Genomic DNA, 25,069 nt, shown 5'->3' on the forward strand with positions numbered 1-25,069 from the left:
GTGTGTGTATATTGCTCCTTTCCATTGTTAAAAGTGGTTTCTCTCAACCCTTTAACTACAACATCTGCAGGGCAGCTTGTGGTGTTGGAAAAATAGACTTGCTAGATCACTAGGTGAAAATAGCCTAAAAAAAACAAATGCGGACATCACATCTAAGAAGAATTGGTAGGCTGCCATATGTTGTGTTTTCTGTCTTTACCTGCTTAAAGTGGTATTCATTGTGCTGCTGAATGATTATAGCTATCACGTTGTCCTGAAAATGCTATTTGTTTGCTTGTCATTCTAGTCCACTGGCTTCAATTAGCTATACTAGCAACAGGAATGCTGCACACTGAGATGCAAAATAATTAATGATCTTTTATTAGTGTGTTGCTTGGATGGAGATGAGCAGAGTTGGTATCTTAAGATTGAAGTGTGGAGCCCTATCTCCCCTGGAGCATGTGACTTTAAGCTGGCCACCTTCATCCTTAACAACCATGGGTCATCTGTCAGTGAGACTCCCCTTGACAGGCGGCTGTTAAGATAAAACATTCCGGCAATAGAAAATTTGGGGAACCCCAAAAATTGCATAGGGTCCCCTCCAAAATCCATACCAGACCCTTCTCTGTGCATGTAGGAGAGGGAGCGAGCTCTTCCCCAGCGGACAGTCTATCTAGGACAGCACTAGATAGATGGGCTTCACCTCTGGAGGAAACCCAAAATTCAAATCCATAAAAGGTGGCTTCCGTCAGTCCTTTGTGTTTCCACCAGAAGGAGGCTGGATGGGAGCACTCCTTCCCCCTGGGCCTAGCTGGTGCTGCCGGGGGAAGGAGGTTGGCAAGTAACAGTCAGGCTGTGGAGAGATGATGCCAGCATTCCCCCGCACAGGGCTCGCTGGCCAAATACTATGGCATCCCGGCATGAGTCCAGCAGACGTAGGTCTTGAGTTCTGGCCTGTGGAACGTGGGAGGGTGGGGGCTAATGGCACACCTGGATTGTGTGGATGCCAGATGCATGGATCTAGCTGAACTAGGTGCCAGCTCAAGTAGGCTGACTCTGGGATGCCAGGGTGTGTGTGATATGGATGCAATGCTAGCCCCAATCCCCCCCCCCCTGGTGAGAGGGCGTCCAGGCTAGAGTCATGTGAGTCCCATCACTGACTGGTGGGGGTGCACAAAGGTGTTGGCTAAGGTTTCTGACAACAGCTTATCTTTGGTTGGGGTTATTTTTTATTTTTCTCTTCTCTCCTTCTCGGGCTCACTCCAAAGAACCGGAGAGGTCAGCGGGGGGAAGGTGTCAATTGTGTGAACAAATTTTAAATTGGAGGGGAACAAGCCCCTTGTAAACCAATTTATCAATACAGGGGTTTACAAAGGAAGCAACGGGGGGTTGCAAGGAATTGATTTCCGGGGGGGGGGGGGGGGGATTACTTTTCATCTGTCGGAGGGGAAGCCCGCTGACAGCTGACTGATGGTCCGTGGCTTAACCAGCTATTTTGTCACCAATAGTTTGCATCGGTCAATCTCCTGAACTCCCTCCGCCCTCCCCCTCCCTTATTTTTTTTCCCCTCCAAAAAATGTTGTCAACTTGTATTCGGACTGAAATACTAGATGTTCAATAGTTGCTTGACTACAAGTGTGTGGATGCATTCCCTAGCTGATTCAGCTCAGTGATATTGGGACATCAGTGTGACAGCCAGGTGATTAGCATTTTTAGGCCATTTTATGTTGGCAGAGATCTCCTCTTTAATGTGCAGAGTTTTTTTTTTTTTTTTTTTTTTTTTTTTTCCAGATGTTTACCAAACTGGTTCTGGTGTTGTCCATAGCAGCTGCTATTGAAGGTATGTGTTATTACTCATTTTATAGAGATTCTGTATTATCTGAAAAGGGCTAGGGTCAGATTTGGGGGAGGGCACACATTTAAGTTTGGTACTTTTTAATTGCCATACGCTTAACACTGACCAAGCATCTCCTTTTGTACAGAGCAGGAAAGGGTTATTGTGTTTGAGTTTTATCAGCATCTGTGTCATTAATGGGGAGATGCGGAGTAGCAGGGCAGTAGGGTAACTCCATTTTCTCTAGTCGTCTGTCCAGGACAGCACTAGAGATAGGCTCCACCTCCAGAGGCAGGAAACACAAACCAGATCTTTAAAGGGCGGTCTCCGTCCCTTCCCCTTCAGTCTTTGTGTTTCCTCCACCGGAGGAGGAGGCTGGATCAGGAGCTCCCCTTCCCCTGACGGTGGGATAGCCCATAAGAGACGGGGAAGGAGTTCGGATTACCTGTTGGTAAACGGACGTTTTTGAAGTCCTCCGGTCGGGTTGACTGCAGCTTCGAACCGGCGTTCTCCTTCTGAAGCCCGGGGAGGGCGTTCGTTTCCCCGCCTGACAATAGGTTCTAAATTGGCGCGAAGTCAGGCGGGGGGCGGGCACAGGCTTCGAGTTCCGGCCTGTGCATCACAGGAGGAGGATAGAGGACTTCCGGCAATCCACTACCGGTTCCGGGTCGCGCGGCGAGCGTGGACGTTCGGGACTTTGGCAGCTATTATAAAAAGCCGCAGCCACGAGGCGTTCGCGCTGCATCGCTTTATCGCCATTACGAAGGAAAACCTCCAGGCGGTTAAGCGCGTGCTTCAAGCGTTCGTGCTGCATCGCTTCATCACCGTTACGAGGGGAAGCCTTCAGGCGTGCTCTGAACGAAATGGATGCAGTGGAGAGTGGCAGTGGAGCCGAACCAGCTCAGGTAGGCAAACACAGAGGTGTCTTGTACCTACAGGGCTGGGAGAGAGGGGGGGGGGGGAGTAATGGACTAATCAATGCAAAGGCATTTTGAAATGGTCCAGGTGTAATTTTCCTCCCTCCCTCTCTCTCTCAAACAGGATCCGGACTAAAGAGTCTTGCGAATCCTGTTAGCGGTTGGTGGGGTGCACATAGGTGTTTGGTGAAGGCGTCCTATTTTGCTAAAGGTTTCGCTGACGTTGGCTTGTTTGTTTTTTTTCCCTTCCTTCTTCTCTCCTTCTCTTGCCTTAGGCTCTGCCCAAAGAACCAGAGAGGTCAGGGGGGAAGAAGAGATGTCCTTCATGTATGGCTAAATTAAAAGGATGGTCTAAGCCCCTTTTGTAAACCATGCATAGACAAATTGGTCTATAAGGAAGCTACGGGAGCTTGTAAGGATTTGATTTCTGGAGTACAGAAAGAAATGGAATCCATCAAAGCAATGTTAGCGAACCTTGAAACCCCAAAACCAGCCGCAGTCCCCTCTGCTTCCACCCCAGTTGTAGGTGACGAATCAGAGGAGGAGGAACTTGATTCTCTGGATGGCCTAAGTGAGGCGGCATCATCCAGAGATGTTCCTGTTCAAGGGTCAAGCTCTCCCAGATACAGGCTCACTCGAGGAGGTTGATGCCTTACTGGGGGTAATTTATGAGACGCTCGAAATCAGAGAGGAGCCAGTCTCCCTGTCCTTGCATGACCGGATGTATCAGACCCTTAAAACTGATTCAGTTAGGGTCTTTCCGGTTCATAGCACACTGATGGACTCAATCAAAAAAGAGTGGGAGGAACCAGAGAAAAAATTATTTTTTCCTAAAAGCATGAAGCGGAGATTCCCCTTCAGCGAGGACCCCTCTTGTGTTTGGAATAAAGTGCCCAAGGTAGACGCAGCTTTTTCCCAGTGTGCAAAGTCAACAGATCTCACCTTTGAGGACATGGGTGTTCTAAAGGAACCCATGGATAAAAGGATGGAAGTACTGTTAAAGAGGTCATGGGAAGTAACCATGAATAACTTAAAACCTGCAATGGCCACGACAATAGTGGCTCGCAACTTGGAGTTCTGGCTGGAACAATTACAGGGCCACTTGGAAGGGGGGACCTCCAGAAAGGAAATTCTGGATTCCCTTCCTATGCTACATAAAGCAGCAGGCTATATAGCAGATGCCTCTGCGGAGTCTGTTAAATTGTCAGCCAGGACCGCTGCCCTCGTAAATTCATCACGTAGGGCACTTTGGCTGAAGTCTTGGTCGGGAGACTCAGCCTCAAAAGTGAGGTTATGTGGCATCCCCTTTGAGGGAGACCTTCTGTTCGGACAGGATCTTGAGAAAGTCCTGGACCGTACTGCAGACAAGAAAAAGGCTTTTCCTGTCAAACCTAAGAAGACTACAGGCAAACGCTTTTTTCGTCCTCAAAGACAGGGACAGTCACAAGGACAGACCTCTAAGGAGTCAACCCCTAAGAAACAGTGGATGGGAGGAAAACAGAAAAGCAATCTCTTTTCCTCTTCTAAAAAAAACACTAAATCCCAGTGACGCGGTTCCTGTGGGGGGGAGACTAGGGCAGTTCCTCCCACAGTGGGAATACACTACTCCAAGTCCTTTTATCCGGAGGATCATCAGGGAGGGTTACAAAATACAGTTCACACACGTCCCACCTGCAAGGATGTGTCTGACCAAACCTCCCAAAGACCCCCAGAAAGCGTCAGCTTTGCTGTCGCAAATTGGCGATTTAATAGATCAGAGGGTTCTAGTGCCAGTTCCGCCACAGGAAATAAATCAGGGTTTCTATTCACACGTGTTTGTAGTAAGGAAACCGTCAGGCAAATTCCGGTTGATCTTGAATTTGAAGTTACTGAACAAGTGGGTAACTTACAGGAAATTCCGGATGGAAACAATTTTTACAGTGAGATCAGTACTCCCTCCAAATTGTTTCATGGCCTCTCTCGACCTAAGGGACGCGTATCTTCACATCCCGATTCGAGAAGACTCTCAAGTATTTGAGGATAGCGATTCTTTGGGGAAGTCAGATTCGATACCTCCAATTCAGGGCTCTGCCTTTCGGTCTGTCTTCTTCCCCCAGGATTTTCACCAAGGTCCTGGCAGAAGCATTGGCTCCCCTAAGACTGAAAGGGATCGTTGTCATACCGTACTTGGACGACCTTTTATTCTTTGCCCCCTCAAAGCTCCAATTGCAGGGAGATCTGAGGGTAGCTATCTCTTGTCTAAAAAGGTTGGGGTGGTTGATAAACCAAGAGAAGTCACACCTGATACCAACACAGGTCTTACAGTATCTAGGTTTTCTGGTGGATTCAGTGTCACAGAAAGTCTTCCTCACGGAGGAAAAAGTGATAAAGGTGAAAGACATGGTAACCTTCCTGCAGTCCAATCAGATAATTTCCATCAGGTCAGCTATGGCAGGGTTGGGCCTATTGGTGGCAACAATCCCTGCAGTTCCTTGGGCAAGAGCTCATTTCAGGTGTCTCCAGGCCAATATTCTGGGCAGTTGGGACGGGACACAAGAGTCCCTGGACAGGACTATCCATCTATCCTCAAAGACCAAAAGGTCTCTTTGGTGGTGGAAGAGAGAAGAGAACCTAGTACGGGGTCTTTGGTGGTCTCCTCCAGTGTCTGTTCGCATCACCACGGATGCCAGTGCTTGGGGCTGGGGGGCCCACTTGGGGTCGAAGGTAGCCCAAGGATGCTGGGGGAAGACAGTCCCAGAGGTCAGCCAATTGGAGGGAGTTGCAGGCAGTCTGGGAAGCCTTAAGGGTGTTCGCCAGGGATCTGAAGGACCACCATGTACAGGTCCTTTCGGACAGTATAGTGACGATTTCCTACCTAAACAAGCAGGGAGGAACAAGATGCCCGTCCTTGATCAAACTAACAAGTACGATCATGCATTGGGCAGAAGAAAACCTAAAATCGCTTTCAGCGGTCCATCTAAAAGGGGTGGACAACCACCTGGCGGACTTTCTGAGTCGACACCGGGTGTACGAATCAGAATGGTCACTAAACAGGGAGATTTTCCAGATGTTAGTGCGCAAATGGGGTCTTCCGGAAGTGGACTTGTTCGCCAGGAAAGCGAACACCCAGGTCCCAGTATACTTTTCCCTAGAGAGGGAGGCAGGGGCAAAAGGGATAGACGCTTTGGCACAAAGCTGGGCTTTTCGCATTTGCTACGCCTTCCCCCCATTCAAGTTAATTCCTCTAGTCCTGAGGAAATTTTTGCAGGAACAGACCACATTGATACTAGTGGTTCCGTACTGGCCGAAGAGACCATGGTTCTCGGTGCTGCTGGGCCTGACAGACGAACCTCCCCTCATACTGCCCGAGAGAGAGGATCTGCTGTCTCAGGGTCCAGTTCTGCTACAAGAACTACAGACCCTAAAGTTATCAGCCTGGCGTCTGGAGAGTCTCTTGAAGTCTAAGGGACTCTCAGATAGGGTAATTAAAACACTTCTTGCTAGTAGGAAGAAGGTAACCCAAGCAATTTATGTTAAATACTGGAAAGTTTTTTGTTCATGGTTGGACACTAAAAAGGTGTCTATAAGTATCCCGACAGTCTTGGAATTTTTACAAGACGGTGTGGATAAGGGGCTGGCCATTAGTACCTTAAAGGTACAAATTACGGCCCTGTCTGTTTTTTTTGGATCAACCTCTGGCGATGGACCCGCTAGTTAGCAGGTTCTTTAAGGGGTTGACAGGATTAAACCTGTTCCTTTCAAAATTTTACCCAAATGGGACCTGTCAATTGTGTTACAGGGATGGGTAAAAAAGTCTCTGGAAGAAGAACCTTCCTTGAGATGGATCACGCTTAAAACGGTGTTCCTAGTGGCTATTTCCACAGCCAGACGCATTAGCGAGCTTCAGGCACTTTCGGTGAAAGAGCCGTTTTTACAAATTTTTGAGGATAGGCTGGTGTTGCGCACGGACCCTGGGTTTTTACCCAAAGTAGTGACAAAATTCCACAGAACACAGGAAATTGTTTTGCCTTCGTTCTGTGGGTCTCCCACTAATCCTAAGGAGGTTGAGTTCAGCCAACTGGATGTGAGAGCCTGTGTCTTACAATATCTGGAGATGTCAAAAAACATTAGAAAATCAGATGCATTATTTGTTTTACATGCGGGTAAAAAATTGGGGTCACAAGCTTCAAAAAATACAATTGCAAGGTGGATCAAACAAGCTATTGTAGAAGCCTACAAAGGAATGAAAATGGAATGTCCTTTTTCCCCCATGGCTCACTCCACACGGGCGCTATCGACCTCATGGGCAGAGCGAGCTGGAGCAACACCAGAACAAATTTGTCGAGCAGCAACTTGGTCAAGCTACTCGACGTTTATGAAGCATTACAGATTGGACCTTATCTCAGCGCAAGACCAGGCGTTTGGGAGAAAGGTCCTTCAAGCGGTAGTCCCCCCCTAATCTGGTAAGTTCTCGTTGATCCTCTCTAGTGCTGTCCTGGACAGACGACTAGAGAAAACGAGAGTTAGACTTACCGGTAACTCTGTTTCTAGGAGTCGTCCAGGACAGCATGGATTCCCTCCCTATATGCTGTTATAATGCTGGACAAGTGTTTTTGTCGTTACAGAAGCCGTTTCCGGGGAAGTTCTCGTTTACAAGACTGAAGGGGAAGGGACGGAGACCGCCCTTAAAAGATCTGGTTTGTGTTTCCTGCCTCTGGAGGTGGAGCCTATCTCTCTAGTGCTGTCCTGGACGACTCCTAGAAACAGAGTTACCGGTAAGTCTAACTCTCGTTTTCATGGGGGTAGAAGCAAATTGATATAGAATATACCATTTCTACATAAGTTGCATAGTAGTGGGGGGGGGGGTTCAGTTTTTAGCTCTCCTCGGCAGCTCAGTATATTTTGCTCCATGATGGTGCACTGAAATCCGTAATTTTTATCCTTTTCTCTTTTCAGCTGCTGACATCTGCTATGATAGGCTGGGATGTTTCACAGATGACCCTCCCTATTCTGGAACACTTGCAAGACCCATCAGGCGCTTACCATGGGCACCAGAAGTGATCAACACTCAATTCCTGCTCTTTACTAGAAATAATCCTGATCAGTACCAAGTAAGTCTTGCTCCAAGAAATATTCCCCCCCCCCCCCATATTTTTCAGCCAAGTAAACTAATCTTTGCCTATGTTTTAATCTACAAGTGCCATGATGCTTCGCTTGTCGTCAGTTTAGACACCAGCCATTGGAAGCTTGACGGCTTGGTTCGAGCACAACCAATGATAGTGTTCCCTTTCTGGAACTTGCTGGAAATATTTTTTTTAAGGATGGGTTTACTTCAGGTTTAAAGGGTAGCTCCACTTTATGGAGGGAAATGGCAAAAAACTGCATTGCTGTAAGCACTTTCTGTAAAATTGAATGCAACCTGGAGGCCTACTGTATACAGTTGGTGTGCAGAGCAGCTTAAAAATGTGATTGGCTCACTAATGTACACAAGCCATATTTTAACTAAAGCTGCCACTGTTGTACTGTGGCTCGATCACGCAAATCTGTTGGGCGTGTGGACTCTGTCCGCCAGCAACCCGCGATCTGTCACTGCGGGATACAAACAAGCATCTGTCTGTATAAAGGTGGGAAATCACACAGGTCCTGTCTTTCAGCTATGCAGGAAGACTAATCTGTATTGTCAGTCTCCCATATGGTTGGACACTTAACCCCTTCCCTGCCAGAGTTATTAGTATAATAACTTCATATTTTTCAGACTGGTTCCCAAAAAATTGTCTGCTCTGTCCACTGCAATGTTGGATTTCAACAAAATCGCTGGTTCAAAAATGTAAAATACATATTGGTCTAAAGTGAGAGGATTTTTGCACAAGTGTTTAAATGCCACCAAAAGAAAGCTCTGGGGGGAGGGGGCCATTTAGTTTGAGTACAGCATTGCAGGACCGTGCAACTGTCAGTTAAAGCGACATAGTGCCGTATTGTGAAATGGCCTGGCCAGGGGGGGGGGGGAAATCCCCCCCCCCCCCCCCCCCCCCCAAGTCTGTCTTTCAGGACAGCCACCGTAGAGACCCTGGCTCTTCCCCTCTTAGGAAACAACGCCTTCAATTTCTCAATTTCAGTCTCATCCTCCTGCCGTCCCCTCAGTTGTGGTGTTTCCTCCAGTGGGGAGACACCACTAAGGAACCTTGCTAAACAGTCGGGGAGGCTATGTTTTCTAGAGTGGAGGAGACAGTGGTCTCTCTGGCTCCGATCGACAGTCCGGTTGGCTAGGGAGCTGAAAGTCCGTACTGACTGTTTACCGCACACTCCAAACTTCTCTTGGGGAAGGCAAGAAGTTTGGGGAGGTCCAAACTTCATAACGGCCGATCACGTGGTAAACAGCCATGCCTAATGGCTGTTCACCCCCCTCGGTGGCTAGTGGTGTCTCCATGACATGCCGCCACCGAAGGAACAGGGATGCGCACGATCGCGCGCATTTCCTGTTTAAATGGGAGGATGTCATATGGCGGCCTCCCGTCACAATAGGTGCACCGTCATTTGACGGCCGGCGGTCAGCATCTAGTTAAAGATTAAAATTGAAGTCTTGCATCCTGAAAGCCCATACAAACAATGCATTTTACCAAATATAATTTAGACGCAGTCCAAACTTGGTTTGGCGTATCACTAATAGCTGAGTACTACATTGTAGCTGATTTGAGCATATCTCTTCCAGGTTATCAGTGCACTCAATGTCTCATCAATCACTGGTACCAACTTTAAACCCAGCCGACAATCCATATTCATCATCCATGGCTTTATGGAGACCGGAAACAAGCCGTGGCTGGTAGAAATGTGTCAGGTCAGTGTGGCTGAAGGCAAGAGGTCCTGGCCACCTGTTTTGAAATTGATCTTTCATGAAGTCCTCTGTTTTGTAGACTCTCCTAGAGGTGTCGGATGTGAACTGTTTCTGTGTAGACTGGAGTGGAGGATCGTTTGCCCTCTACACACAAGCATCCAACAATATCCGTGTGGTTGGGGCTGAAATTGCCTATTTCTTGCGCTTTCTACAGGTATGTACCATGTCGGCAAGTCAAACTGAGGCTCATTGTTGCACTCTTTATGTGGTAGGGGGGAAAAAGGGTAATTTCTTAATAGTAAGTGATGAAAATGGAGTGGTGGTGAAGGCATTATTCCCACTTCAGAGCATGGCAGCTAAAATTGTTAATCTTTCAGACAGTGCATGACTATCAAATGCATGAAGTTCATCTGATTGGACACAGCCTGGGGTCCCACGTTGCTGGTGAAGCTGGAAAGAGACAGAGGGGTATTGGAAGAATTTCTGGTAGGTGGAATTGGAGCATCTGATAGTGACCAGCTGTTGTATCACGGTCACAGGAGATGTATATATGCAAATCGCAGCACAAATGCTGTGTGATAAAGTTACAATGTTCCCATTTTTATTCCCTGTGGTCTCTGGAGAATTACTCAAAACCCCCAAACATTTAGCAGAGAAACAATGTGCTCTCCTCCTACAGGCATGTGCTTGTGGGCACTGCAGCACAACTGATGGGCTCATCTGCATTGCTTCTGTCAGTGCAGGGACTGCAAGAGGTTGCTGCAGGCTGACTGTTTTCCTTCAGTTTGAGTGGACCAGGCACACATTAACATGATATACAGTACAGCAACTTGATGGTCATTGACACTCAGGACTGGAAAACTCAGTGCATGGGGCACACTACAGACCCCCTAACGACAATATCCAGGTGGCTGGAAGGCAGACTAGCAACAGGACGACTGATGCAGGATGGTATCTCTCCCTACTTTTGTCCCTCTACCACTGGAACCTGTCCCTGACCTACCACTATGCATTCCAATCCATGGGGACAGTGTTATTTCAGTACTGCCCACACCAAAGATGGCCGCAATGTCCAGTCTGCTGATCCAATGATGAGGACTTGAAGGGACGAGTTCTGCCTGACCTTCACCTTCCTCACTCGGCAGCTGCCATACAGCGCTAGCCATGCTGTGAGTGCACAACTAGTGTATTGAGTACCTGGGTATTGGTGTCAGGAAGCTAAGTAATTTTGGACAGGGTATAATCCCCATTAAATGTGTGGGTGCGATGCAACTCTGTGTACATCTTGTGACATGTTCTGCACTGACAATAGGGAGATGGCGTGAGTCTGGTCTAAACTACATGGCACGTTCACCAATGCCACGAGTCTGGCGCACAAGATGGGAGAACTAGAGCTACTGTTGTATAAGGAGGATTTTGCTTTTGTAGGAATTTCAGGGACTTGGTTCAACAGTTCTCATGATTGTCTGGCAACCATTCAAGGGTATTCCCTATATCGCAGATAGAGATGGTAAAAAAGGGGAGGAGTATGCTTGTATATCAAATTATGTACAAGTGAATGTGAGAAAAGGCGGTAGAATCCTTGTGGGGAGAGCTACAAAGGGAGGAAACTAAGTGGGGGGGGGGGGGGGGGGAGATGAGAAGTAATACTGGGCATATGCTATGGACCTCCTCTCACAAATTTGGATTATCAGTAGGGGGGAATTCGGTAACCAAAACTGCCATGTTTATCCTCTGGGCTAACGGGAAAGAATTTAGAAATGGACTTGAAAAATGTAACCTTTAATAAGTCACTGAGACCAGATGACGTGCACCCAAGGGTCCTTGAGGAACTCGGTCAAGTAATTGCCAGACCATTGTTCATAATGTTTATGAACAGTTTACTGACTCGTACCAGCAGATTGGAGAGAAGCCAATGTAGCTCCAATATTTAAAGGGCCAAAATGCATCCCTGGGAATTAAAGATCAATAGTATGCAAGCTCTTTGGATAAGGGACTTTATACAAGATTTTAGTAATAAGAAATATCCTTGGCAGTAATCGGCATGGATTCATGAGAAATTGATCTTGCAAAACCAACTTATTAACCTATGAGATGAGCTGCCATCTAGATAAAGGAAGGCCCATATACATGGTGTATCTGTATTTTGCAAAGGCATTTGATAGTTCCCCATAAATGTTTACTGTACAAACTAAGGTCTGTCGGCATGGACCACAGGGTGAGTGCATGGATTGAAAACTTTCTACAGGGCTGAATTTAGAGGGTAGTGATAAATGGTGCGTACTCAGATTGGGCCAGTGTGGTAAGTGGAGGTCCACCCCCCCCCCCAATGTTCCATCCTGGGACCAATCCTATTTAATTTTTTCATAAATGACCTGGAGGAGGGATAAAGGGTTCAATCTGTGTTTACGGACTATGCTAAGCATTGATGAGCTGGTTGAGGGTTTGGGGACCTGGGTCCTGCCCCATGGAACATGTATCAATGCCAAAAAAGTTTGAAACCGGCAGTGATTTTTAGCGATGTTTAAAAGTGAAAAAGTAAAAATATTCCTTTTATATATCATGCCTGGGGGGTGGGTGTGTGTCTATAGTATGCCTGTAAAGTAGCACGTGTTTCCCGTGCTTGGAACAGTCCCTGCACTAAATTTACTTTTAAAGGAATCAGTAGTTTAAAACTGCTTGCGGTTTTAATGTAATGTCTGGTCCCAGCAATATGGATATTAAGGCTTGATTCACACGTATGCATTTTTAGTGCATTTGGCAGATTTGCCCTACAGAACGTGTTCCATAGGAAACAATGTTAAATGGACTGTAGGGCAAAAAGCAATAAAAATGCATAGGTGTGCATCAAGCCTAAGGGGAACCCCACACCCAAATTAAAGTGTGGGGCTCGCAGGCCCTATATACTCTGAACAGCAGTATACAGGTGGTGCAAACAAGACAGGGACTGTAGGTTGGTTAAGTAGAATCTCTAATTTTGAACTGGTTCATTTTTAAACAAAGTGTAGCACCAGCCAAAAACTTTCTAGCTTTTTGGAAAACAAGGGTCATCACCCCCTGTAATGTATGTTTTGCTGTCTGTGCACCTCTTCAGAAGATTTTGCCTCACTTTCCGTCCCAATGACAAATGGTTTTTGGGGATTTAGTAAAACAAGGAGACGTATATGTTGCAAATAGCGGTGCAATCTGATACACTAGTTTCAAAAAAGCCCACACCAAAGAACTTTTGGAATAAGAATAGGCAGCGCCCTGCACTTGCGGAGCTCTGCAGTGTGATGCAGTCGGTGTGCTGCCCTTAAAGAGGAAGTAAACCCTGATGAGTTTACTTCCTTTCATTCCCTGCAAAGCATAATGGACTACTATGCATCGCATAGTAGTCCATTAGGTGTCACTTGCCTGACACAGGAGCCAGCGAAGTGTCCGCTGCATCCATCTTCTTGGTGGGGTCTCGCAGCTCCGCCGCTGTCATTCGGCGAAGCCGCGATGACGTCACTCCCGCGCATGCGCACGGGAGCCGACGCGTGCGGCAGCTCCGTCGAGCATGCCGCGCTCAGTGCGCCTGCACACCGCTGTCTGCGGCACATGCGCCGTAGACAGCGGTGCCTGTTTTTGGGCAAATCTCCTAAATCATATAGGTTTAGGAGATATTTCTTGGACCTACAGGTAAGCCTTAATCTAGGCTTACCTGTAGGTCAAAGTGATTTGTAAGGGTTTACAACCACTTTAAGCTGGCCCTTGGTGGGCATCTTGTTTCGTTGTGCCTTCCTCCTGTAAACCTGGCGGTATGCTGCAGCTGGGTCAACATGACTGCCAGTTTGCTGTCCTTCTTGGGCACCCCTTCTCTCTAGGCTCATGTTAATGCCTTCCTCTATCTGGGTATCATCAGCCTTCAAAATGCTGGGCTTACTCCTGGAGCATGTACCCAACACTGTGCTCAAACAGTTCGGGGGACTCCTCCTCAGGAGGACATGGTGGGGCTAGGGAAGGAGTGACTGATGCCATTGAGCCGAGGTAAGAGGCCACACTGGCAACTGCTTTGCCCGTACCCAGAGCCTGGGTGAGAGAATGAGGATGGCTTTGTCATCCACTTTACCAAGTCTTCGGCATGTTGCGGCTCAACATGACCAGCTGCCGAAAAGGACAAGCGTGTCCCATGGCCACATGCTGATGAGGATGCACAGTGTTCACGACCAGCACTGTTGCCTCTAGACACAGAGCCTGCTTGCCCTCTTTTATTGGCTCATGACTGTCTGCCTCTCCTTGTTGGCCTTCCAGACATACTAATGGCCAGCAGGGAGATGTAGCTGCACAAAGCTGGGACATGTATACTGCAGCTAGCAGAATCAACTGCCTGCCTTTAGTATTAGTATGAGAACACCAGCAATTGGGGTAGCTTTAAGTGCAGAGTATTCCAACTGTAATTGCTGCAGCATCCTGCCTGTGGTATAGGATCAGAAGACCAGCAATTGGGTAGCTTTAAGTGAACACTGTGCGAAGGACACAGTAACAAATCTAGCTAAACTGAATGCAGTGTGTCCCTGAGCCATAATTGGCCAAGCATGCATGTCATAGTGCATGCTTGGCCAATCGGCCACCAATGCACTGCGAGGCTGCAGTGAATTATGGGTTGTGATGTGCCACTCGCGTTTGGCGTGAACGGCCCATAAAACTTGTCTCAGACTTTAACTTTCCTATCTAGGTTTGGATGCAGCTGGTCCTTACTTTGAATACACCCCACCTGAAGTGAGACTGGACCCTACAGATGCAGTTTTCGTTGATGCCATTCACACAGATGGGTCATTAGATGCATTTCATCTTGGTAGGTTTGTTTCTGCACTTTGAACATTCTCCTTCCCAGTTTTTTTTTTTTTTTTTTTTTTTTTTTTTTAACCTATGGCAGAGCAGAAATAGATGAATTGATGTGAGGCATATGCCTGATTTTTCTTGCTTTATTTGTTACCAGAACTTGCCTCCCTTAGACTCCCTTTTTTTAAATGCATTGTAGTCCATATGGAAGGGAAAACTAAGGGGGTTAAGGGTCATCTAAATTTTATATATATTTAAAAATTTCCCCCAGGCTGTTTGACAAATGAACTATTGCGCAATAAAAAAAAATTTAAACCATGCTGCTCATAGCAATAAATTCAACCCTGATTTTACTGAGAAGTCACAATATTAAAATTTGAACATCGCCAGGCTTGCCTTCATTACTGTAAGGAGGGACATAACCATAATATTTGCTGTATTGGTCTGATTGTATCTGACTTGCATTTGTCTTAGGCTTTGGCATGAAGCAGACAGTTGGTAATGTTGACTTTTTCCCCAATGGTGGTATAAAGATGCCCAGCTGTGAGAAAATATATTTTAGACTTGAGGATATAGAAAGTGTGACTGAAGGTAGGTAACATCCATGGAGCCCCCTATTTCGCTGTGCACAATTGTAGTGTAACAATGTTTTTAAAATTGCTTAACTTTTCCAGACTTGTACGAGAAGATCTTCTGTAACCACCAAATGAGTTTTCAGTTCTTTACAAAGAGCATTCTGAGGCCTGATGGATTCATTGGTTACTCTGCTTCTTCATACAGCGCTTTTCAAAAGGTTGGTCTTCATGAAAGTTGTATGCAACTTTAACTGGGCTAAAAGTGGTGTTGCAGTAACTGGAGTGCTATTTATACCAACTGACAATCTTTTTGTCCACCTATGTCAAAGCCAGATTTTTCTTTATGGGGAAGGGTTAAACTCCCCTTGCTGAGATGGGATTTGTAACTTTCTCGCATGACCATGTCACATTACAAAGAAATGTCTGAAACCTTTTCAAAAAGTAAAACGTATTCTTTCTCTGTTTTGGAACCACATGTATTTTGGACACTTTACAATGATGCACAAATTACATGATCACTTATTATTGGTTTTGAGAGCAGGCTGCTGCATTAGACAAATTATTGAACCTGGCTTCTAATAATAAGCTGATACTCTTTAACAAGGCAAGCTATGACCTCAGTTGAACTTTCTTTTTTCTTTCTTCCTAGGGATTTGGTTTCCCATGCACCAAAGTAAGTTGTGCCTTCATGGGATACAAGGCAGGTGAATATGTATTTGGTCATGATCAAGACTCTACAGACAACAAGCTTTTTTTCTTGAACACTGGAGACCCTTCAAACTTCCTGCGTAAGTTCTTAAAAACTGCTTTTATGGCTGGGTTGAAACTAATGCCAGAATCCTTCAGACTTGCATGTCTGGTGTTCAGGCTGAGCTATGAATTGCAGCTCTAGACATCTAGAGTCAAATCAACCCACTGATTTTAATTTTGCATATGTAGCAAGGCCCAGGCCTTCTTTGGTTTGAGAACCTCCAGGGCCGGAGATGGCTGGCGTCCTTCCGTATATGGTGGGTGCAAAGTAGTTAAAGCTATTGGGTGCCAGATGCTTCTTGAAAAGTTTATTTCTCAAACTTTTTGGGCTAGAGAGGGGTCTCTGACTTCAACAGGAGGACAGCCATGCAGGGAATGGCATCCAGCAAGACTCCACAGCTGCATGTGCAGGCTTGCTGTCTCCTATGGCAATTTTAATTTCGAACATTCGAGTCCCATAGACTTCAATGGGGTTCTAAAGTTCGTACGAATTTTGGGTCCGTTCAAAAGTTCTGGTGCGAACCGAACCGGGGGGGGTGTTCGGCTCATCCCTACTCTGGTGTATTGTTTTGGGATTTTCTTGGCCTAGTCTAGAAAGTAATTATCAAAATGACTACTAGGCAGCCCTTCTACCTGAACAGAAGACAAACCACTTAATGGAGGTTATTTGACAGATTGGCCACTACATCTATCTCTATGAAAACCTGGGATTTTATGTCCTATTTTTTACTAAACTTCATACGGTTTCTTATACACCCACAATGCAACAAGGTCCATTTCATTTTGGTGCTCAGAACATTACTAGTGGTAAATGAGCTACTGAAGGGCAAGGCCAAGGCTCTTTTCTGTTCCTTGACATGTTCTTAAGTTTAAAATGGGCTGTGGACTAAACTTTTAGAAATTTAAAGCAATTACTTTATGGGTTATGCCATGAGCCACCCAGTTCAGATTGCGAGCAAAAGCATGTAACATATGTGAATTTAGAATTTTGGTCAATGGTTGTTGTGACTTGCAAACGTCTGACGCACAGGGCCAATGTGAAATCTGAAAATTGGCCTGGGCTTGAAGGGATGAAGGTGTCTGGACTTGATGTGTTTAAGATTAGAAGTGTCCCTTTTTGGAGGGTGGTGTACTAAAGGCTTACCATAATGCCAACAGTGATCTTCTTGTAACAACATTTCTTTCTTTATAGGCTGGAGGTATAATATCTCAATCACAATCACTGGATTGGATCTCGTTTTGGGGTCTCTTTCAGTGTCGCTCTGTGGAAAAGCTGGATGTTCCAGTCTGCATACAATTTACAGGTATGTCAGTCTCAACTGTATTCTGGTCTGAGGCATGGTAAACTTGCACTTAAAACCACCTCATTTTACATGATTTTTGTGTGCGCCTTACTGTAAAAGCTACTTGTAAACTAGGGTGGTTGCCCTCTTGTTCACTGGATTTGGTGTGGGGATGCACTGGACACCTTCAGTTGCCATTGTGCTTTTGCTGGGTGTCTGTACCCCTCCACCTTAAGGGGAAGTGGGCTCCCTCTGGCCAAACCTGCCCTATCTTTCCTACTGCTTGGAGACTCTCAAATACATAGTTGGGGATCCTCTATTAACTGCAATCTTAACTAAGCACTGCAGCTTACACATTTATAAATTTGTGCAACCAAAACCAGGGTCAGCCTTTTCAGGCTGATGTGTTAGGAAATGTGTATTTTTTTTTTTTCCCCTCCCCGTCTTTCAGGACCACCACAATGAGACCTTGGCTCCTCCTTCTTTGAAAACTCTGCATCAGCCCCCATAAACTTTCACCTCTCCCTGACGGCCTGTTATTTGTGTTCCCCCGGTGGGGAAACACTCTGCTGAACAGGTTTTCCCAGTCCACAAGGTCCTGGTTGAGACAGTCAAAAAGGAATGGCAGGATCCTGAGCGGAAACTCTCCTTTTCAAGATCCCTGAAAGGGTTTTCGGATGACCCGCCATCAATGTAGAACAAGAACCCCAAACTGGATGCAGCATTCTCGCAAGTTTCCAGAAAAACAGATCTGGCCTTCATGGAACTAGGGGCTCTGACAGATTGCAATGGAGGAAAATATTCCCTTCTAAAGACCTGGGGATCAACTCTGGGCAATATGAAACCAAAGATGACGGTCAGTGGTGGCTCGGAGTCTTGAACATTGACTTGGACAGATTCAAGCCCACGTCGAGGCAGGTATGGCAAGAGACCATTTTGTCGCCCTTTCCGACTATTTTGCACAGAGTAGCGTATATAGTGGATGCTTCTGCTGAGTCGGTTCGGATGTCTGCTGCACTAGCAAACTCGGAAGGGCTCTCTGGCTCAACATGGCCAGGTGATGATGCCTCTAACATTAAATTATGTGGCATTCCACTAACTCGACCCCCTATTCGGCCCTGGTCTGGAAGCGGTATTAGACCGCACAGCCGGTAAGAAAAAGTGTTCCTGGTTAAACGGAGAACCCCAATTTAGTCCAAAAGGGGGTGTTGTCCACAACTGCCTGAAGGGGAAAGACTTTGGGCCAAAGGGGTAAGGTGGTGGAAGACTGGGGGCCTTCCTTTCACAATGGGAAGCAATTTCCTCCAACCAGTTTATCCTGGGGATAAAAAGGGGGGGGGGGGTACTGTCTAAAATTTAGAGCCCCCTCCACGTCAACCTAGGCATGCTTCTCCCCAGATGTCTGGCAAAGGTAGAAGCCCTCCTGAGAGCATTAAAGGAACTACAGTAACGGAATCTTTGCAGGATTCCAAAAGGGGAAGAAGCAAGGGGCTTCTAGTCACATGTTTTTGTGGCAAGAAAGCCCTCGAAGTTACAGATTAATTCTAAACCTGAATCCCCTAAACCACTCAATTGCCTACAAAAGGTTCTGGATGGAGTCTATATTCAGACTGTTGTATGGTGTCACTGGATCTCAAGGATGCCTACCTCCATGTTAGACATGTGCATTTCGGTACCCAGTAGAACTGGCACTACAACATCTCCAAATTTGGGGTTTCTAGCTCCAAGTGACCCCAAGTTACGGGGCCCCAAATTGGGGTCGCAAAATGTCAAGCACTTTTCTGCAGCAGAGAATGACATTTTGTGACCCGACTTTGGGGCCACATATCTCGGGATCACTTGGTGCTAGAAACCCCAAATTTGGTGATTTTTGTTGTGCTAGTTCTAATGTGTTTGCATACCAAATTTGGGGTTCCAAGATGCATGGCCCCAAAGCCGGGTCGCAAAATGTCATTCTCTTCTGCAGAAAAGTACTTGACATATTGTCCATATCTCGGGGTCACTTGGTACTAGGAACCAACTTGTGGCAGGTGACGTGTCAAGTGAACAATCCAACTTTGTCACGTGGACTATAACATACAGCATATATACTAGCCTTGCGATCGACATCCATGACTTCTTTAATCAGGCATGCTGACAACTTATTGAATACCATAAATATAAATGAGGTGTGTGTTTTCTCTTCACTGGTACACTGCAAGTATGAAAAGTTGATGTGACAGATATACAAGTATAAGTAACTAACCATCTTCCAAAATTTCTAATTCAAATAAATTCTAATCTTCTTTTTTTTTTTTTTTTTTTTTATTTGAATTAGAAATTTTGGAAGATGGTTAGTTACTTATACTTGTATATCTGTCACATCAACTTTTCATACTTGCAGTGTACCAGTACAAAAAACACACCTTATTTAATTTATTTTTATGGTATCAATGAAGTTGTCAGCATGCCTGATTAAAGAAGTCATGGATGTCGATCGCAAGTGCATATGCTGTATGTCCTTGTCCACTTGCCACGTGGCCGGCCAGGAGTGCCACGTGACCAAGTTGTGGATTGTCCACTTGCCACATCGTCTGACCCCAGATATGGGCAATATGCCAAGTACTTTTCTGCAGCAGAGAATGACCTTTTGGGGCCACATATCTCAGGGCCACTTATAGCTAGACACCCCAAATTGGGTATGCAAACAAAGTAGAACTAGCACTACAACATCTCCAAATTTGGGGGTTTCTAGCACCAAGTGACCCCAAGATGCATGGTCACAAAATATTTTCAAATCCATCTTTTTTTTTTTTTTTTTTTTTTTTTTTTTTTTTTTTTTATTCAGTAGCAATCCGAAAACTAATTTAACGAATATAACCGAAACTAACAAATTAAAACTTTTTTTTTTTTTTTTTTTTTTTTTCTCATGTCTACTCCACGTGCCTATTAAAACTTTTAAAAAGTTCCTACACCTAGCAGTGAAGGTAGAGTAAGAAGCCTTTCATGAACAATTTCAGGCCCTGCCATTCAGCCTATCCTTGTCACCCCATGGCATTTCTGCAACTTAAGGTTGTATCAATTATTGCATACTTGGATGATTTACTCATCTTTGCAGTTTATCTGGAGCTAACAAAACAGACCCCAACAGGGCTGGGATGGCTGCTGAATCTGGAAAATCCAGTTTAATTCCAGCTCAGCAAGGAGGAACCCAAGAGGTCATCCAACTGGAAAGAACTAAAAGCGGTGGGATTGGCACTCAAAGCCTTCCCAGGAGAACTCCTGGGCCAACGCATCCAGGTGTGGTCTGCCAACTGCTTGGTCATTGCTTTATATAAACAAGCAGGTGGCATGAGGAGCAGAGTCCTGCTGAGCCTAGCAACAGAATCTGAGCTGAGTAGAAGCCAACACTTTCCCTGTCAGCCTTTCTAAAGGGGGAAGAGACTGTAGTGGCCGACTTCCTCAGCTGGAAACAACTAAGGTGACTGGGTCCTCAATGAGGAAGTCTTCAACCTTATTCAGATGAGTCCACCTCTGGGGGGGGGTGTCCCATTTTGCTTCAAGCAGCAATGCAAAGACCCCATGCTTATCATGGGGAAACGCTCATAGTAGGAGGGTGGGGGGGCAGCAGTGGTGGTGCCATCCTCTCCCACCACCTCTACCTCTTACTGATCCCATCCTCCACCACTGATCTACCCTATTCCCCCCCCCCCCCCCCCATCACCTCTGAAGTGATGTGGGTGGGTAGGGCTGGGTTCAGTAAGCAGAGGTGGTAGAGGACTTGGGATAGATCAATTGCACTGCAATCCGAATCAGTCACTTGGATGCCTTTCCTCATGGGGAGAGACCCTCCCCTTCACTTGATTGGTGTCAGCTGACTTCATTTTTCAGTGTCCACCCCACCCTCTACATTCTCTCTGGATAAGCAGGGGGGATGGGGCGGTCAAGACAGTCTGAGTCTCGGACTCTTCTCAGCGGGCAAAAGCCTCCCTCCCTGTGGCGGAACTAAGGGCCAGGCGGGGCCTCCCAGGTGGTAGATGTAATTGAGGTAACGCTGCCCAAGTTATGGGAACTAAGTTACCATGAGGGGGAAGAGTAATCGGTTAGATTACTCCTTACCCTCTAAAGTAACTGCGTTGCGTAACTCAGTTTATTTTAACTCGGTTACTTACATCACTGGTCTTGAAGACCTAAGCACAATAGTTATGTTATTAACATGTTCTTGTGTGTCTCCCCAGCTGACCAGTGGTGCTCTTGAAAAAAGAGGCTGGCAGGGGAGGTGAATTTATGGGGCTGGCAAAGTGTTTCCAAAGGAAGGGGGAGCCAAGGTCACATTGTGGTAGTCCTGAAAGACTACTGGAAAAGGCGTCACTGGTAAGCCTAACTCTAATTTCATATTCCAATAAGCCGCCTGCAAACCCCAGCCATGGTTGTGGGGATTGGGGCCCCATCAACATGTGGACAAGGTGCTGACACTGCACCCTGATTGGGCAAAGCTTTGTCCAATTAGGGCGCAGAATGCACTGTGCAGCTCTGTTTGGCAAACGAGCAAATGTTCGGCCTGAACTGATGCTTGGGCCAAACCTTTCACCCATCCCTAATGTTGCAAAATGTCATTCCTTCCTGGGAAATTGTAATTTTTAGTAGTTTAAACTGCGTGTCTTCACTTGCATCGGACACTACGATGTCAAAATGACTGTGCAGTACTAGAAAAGCGGAACCTGTCTATGTAATGTGTCTGGTGGACCCCAGTAAATGGGATTAAGCCCTGCCTGTTGAAATAAGGTTTGTTTGTCTTTGCAGTGTGTCTTTTAACAGGATAGGCAAATAACACTATGCTTGTTTGCAGTGGGCTGCTAAATTCTGGTTTGACCTACGCCTCTCTTGTTGATGTGGAGTTGGATGTGAACCCTGTCCAGATGGTGGAATTTGTCTGGCATAAAAATAAATTCTCCATCCTGCATCCTAAACTAGGTGCCTCAGCTGTCACACTACAATATGGACCAAGTGGAGAGATGTATGTATAAAAATTGATTCTAACAGATTTTAAACCCAAGACTCAAGTACAACCCTGTTTTGATATTATTGCAAATGAGATACAAATTTAGGTGTAATTAAGACTAAGGTAGTAAACCCGCTAATGGTTTGTTTTTGTTTTTTTATTTTTTTTTTATTTTACCACCTGCAAAGCAAAAGGCATAATGAGCTAGTATGCACCGCATACTAGCTCATTATGAAATACTTGACTTAGAACAAGGCCCGACATCTGGCCCGATCCATGCAGAGGGAGCTGACATGCTCCCTCAGCGTTTCTTCCGGGTATCGCGGCTCCGGCGCTGTGAGTGGCCAGAACCATGATATCGTCACTCCCGCGCATGCGCGCTGAGGTTTTCTTTCCGGCCAGTCGGCCACTGCCTGATTTTCAGCCGAGAATCCCCTTGTGTGCATGCGCCGCTGCAGTCAGCGGCGCATACCTAGGGAATATCTCCTAAACCGTACAGGTTTAGGAGATTTTTATTTTTTTATTTTTTTTCCTACAGGTAAGCCTTATAGGCTTTCCTGTAGGTTAAAGTGAAAAAAGTATACAACCACTTTAAATAAGCCAATGGGTCTACTAAAGAATGTTACCCTTACATTTGACATGCCTGATGTGTCGGTACCCTGTTTTTAAAAAGGATCATGTTCTTTGCATGTAAGTGACATACCTCGTAATCCTGCCCATCCCCCTTGCTTTCCTATTTTAAACTGACCATATCAGGGCATGTAAGCACATCCATCCCAGTGTTAATGTTCTGGCTAAAAAGCTGGTTTGTTCAATTGCAAAGAGCCTGGCTGGTACAGACATTCCCTGGGATGTTTAGTGCACTGCAGTTTATAACCCCCCCCCCCCCCAGCTCTCAGCATCTTGGAGCTGAGGCCATGTGGTCCCTATAAAAAGGTATTTTATTTAAAGCAAGGGTGTTTTTTCAAAAATTGAGCAGGCCAGTTTTAAAAACCTAAAGTCAACTTCACACTCGCTCTCTATCAAACATATTTTTAATAAAGTAAATGCTGTAAACTACTATAGATGTGAGAAATTAACATTCTCTCTCCCCCCCCCATCTGCCCACCGCTGTATCACATGCTCTTCATTCTCACTTCTGAATCGCTTCATCTGCCCTAACACTGAACCCATCTGATCAGCTGCCCCACCCAGGGCCATCTTTAATATTGGACCCTGGGCAAAACATTTTGGATTCCCCCCCCCCCCCCCCCCATGCAGTCTCGCTCTCCACCTGCTCTGAGACATGCAATAAATGGCAGCTAGGCTCAAAATCGGTCTACTGAATCAGATAAGGCAGCTATTATGATTGGTTGGCGGAGGTTAGTGTATCATTACTGCTCACTGACTGGTTGCCAAAGGTACAGCACACATTACGGCTCACTGATTAGTTGCATCAACCAGGATAGTTGGCAAGTATGAGGCAACTGCTTTGAGTCCCACAACAATGACTAGCCCAAGGGCAGCTGCCCCTTTTGCCCTGCCTTAACAGCCCTGGCCCCACCAATGTAACTCCTGCACATCTCACCTCTGTACCCCTCTGCTCTCCTGTACCACCAATACACCTCTTCACATCTGGCCCAACCCGGGTGGGTTACAGTGGTGGTTCAAGAAACACTGAGCCCCCCCCCCCCCCCTCCATGCTCATCTATGATATGCAGACTAGGGCTAGAGCAGAGATGAGATGCATCTACCTGTCCTGGCACACCTATCCTGCTGATCCACCTTTCGCATTCAGGACACGTACTTGTATGTGACATCACATACAGGCATATGGAATGTATGGGGTCAGGGGCATTTTCTGAAAGCAGTGGGCCTGTGTGCAGAATCACAAGTTGGGCCCCTGCAGCTGAGAAGGTTGTTTGGGGTGTGTTTGTTTATTTTTCATTGCACTGAATACTGGCGCTGGCTTAAAGGGATACAGTAGTAAGTGGTGCAAAGGTTCAGAAATTTCAACAAATTCCACAAACTGTCACCCGATTGGGGTTTTCTCAATTGGTGAAATCTCTTCTGAGATTGGTAGTGGCCACCAAGCAGGTCATCTTCCTCCAGATGGTGGACTGGGCTAGCAAGACTGTGATTGGCTTTAGCAGTGGCCAATGATGGTCCCCCTCCTGGAAACAAGGACCAACGCCCCCAGCAGAACTACACCTGTTCTCTTCCCCATCACAAAAGCTGGCTATCGCAGCTACAGCAAAGTTGGAGAACCAAACAATGTTTCCCATCTTTTACAATGCATGGGGGCACATTGCCTCCCCCTGAAACTGGAATGCATTGTCTCACTGACTTCCCCACGCTGCTGATGGGGAGGGATTCGAGTGTCCACAAAAGAAGCTTGGCGTGACACTTGTGACACCAATGCCAGGGGTTGCCTACCCCTGATTTAAAGTATGTAATGCATTCAAATTTTTCGGGCTTTTGAGAATTCCCATCTTGGAATGCCTTCTTTAGGGGTAAAAAGATTGCAAAGAACCCTGAAATGTGTCAACTTCACATTGGTAAACCTTTGGCATTTTTTGCTGGTTTTTGGGTTTCTTTTCCCTTTTTCCTAATTCAGTGTTTTGTTTTGTTTTCCAGTTTCAAGTTCTGTGGAAGAGATATGACTGAAGAAGATGCAAAACAGACTTTGAAAGAATGTTTCACTTTTTTGTAATTCTAAAACTTGCTAATAAATGGAGGAATTTAAAATGGTGTGTGGGTGTTTGATCTTGAAGTCCTCCAACTGTTGACCCTTTTCCTGTTTTATAGTTGCCACCCACTCAACACTATAATAGGTATAGTAAAACTGGTCCAAGGCATATGTATATGTGTATATATATATATATATATATATATATATATATATATATATGATTCTTCAGGGTAGATTTGGATCCATTCTTCTACTTCACCACCCTTCCCCTAGTTGTTTTTTTTTTCTATGGGATGGGTGCCTTATTAATGGCAAGCCAAAAGCTATTTGTGATGGTGCTAAGCTTTACCGTTTTTTGTAGATGTAACTAGACCTCCTACATTTGGCAAAGTCTATGGAACGTGTCTTTAACCTCCCTGGTAGTATGATTTTAGGTGCTGAAAGAGGTACAATTATTTTGCA

The 25,069-nt window shown here is 45.9% G+C and overlaps 1 protein-coding gene across 1 annotated transcript; it reads left to right on the plus strand.

Moving 5' to 3' along the window:
• The first annotated feature begins 1,770 nt into the window (after window positions 1-1,770).
• Window positions 1,771-24,628, plus strand: LOC143930038 (pancreatic lipase-related protein 2-like). Its single transcript, XM_077453937.1, has 12 exons — window positions 1,771-1,819; window positions 7,666-7,820; window positions 9,419-9,544; window positions 9,621-9,755; window positions 9,919-10,027; window positions 14,241-14,360; window positions 14,822-14,938; window positions 15,022-15,140; window positions 15,572-15,710; window positions 16,865-16,976; window positions 21,784-21,951; window positions 24,553-24,628. The coding sequence occupies exons 1-12, from the start codon at window positions 1,771-1,773 to the stop codon at window positions 24,626-24,628; spliced, it is 1,425 nt and encodes a 474-aa protein (XP_077310063.1).
• The last annotated feature ends 441 nt before the right edge of the window (window positions 24,629-25,069 follow it).

This window comes from Lithobates pipiens, unplaced genomic scaffold (assembly GCF_037356315.1).
Source record: "Lithobates pipiens isolate NorthernLeopardFrog02 unplaced genomic scaffold, aLitPip1_a1.2 Scaffold_25, whole genome shotgun sequence".
NCBI lineage: Eukaryota > Metazoa > Chordata > Amphibia > Anura > Ranidae > Lithobates > Lithobates pipiens.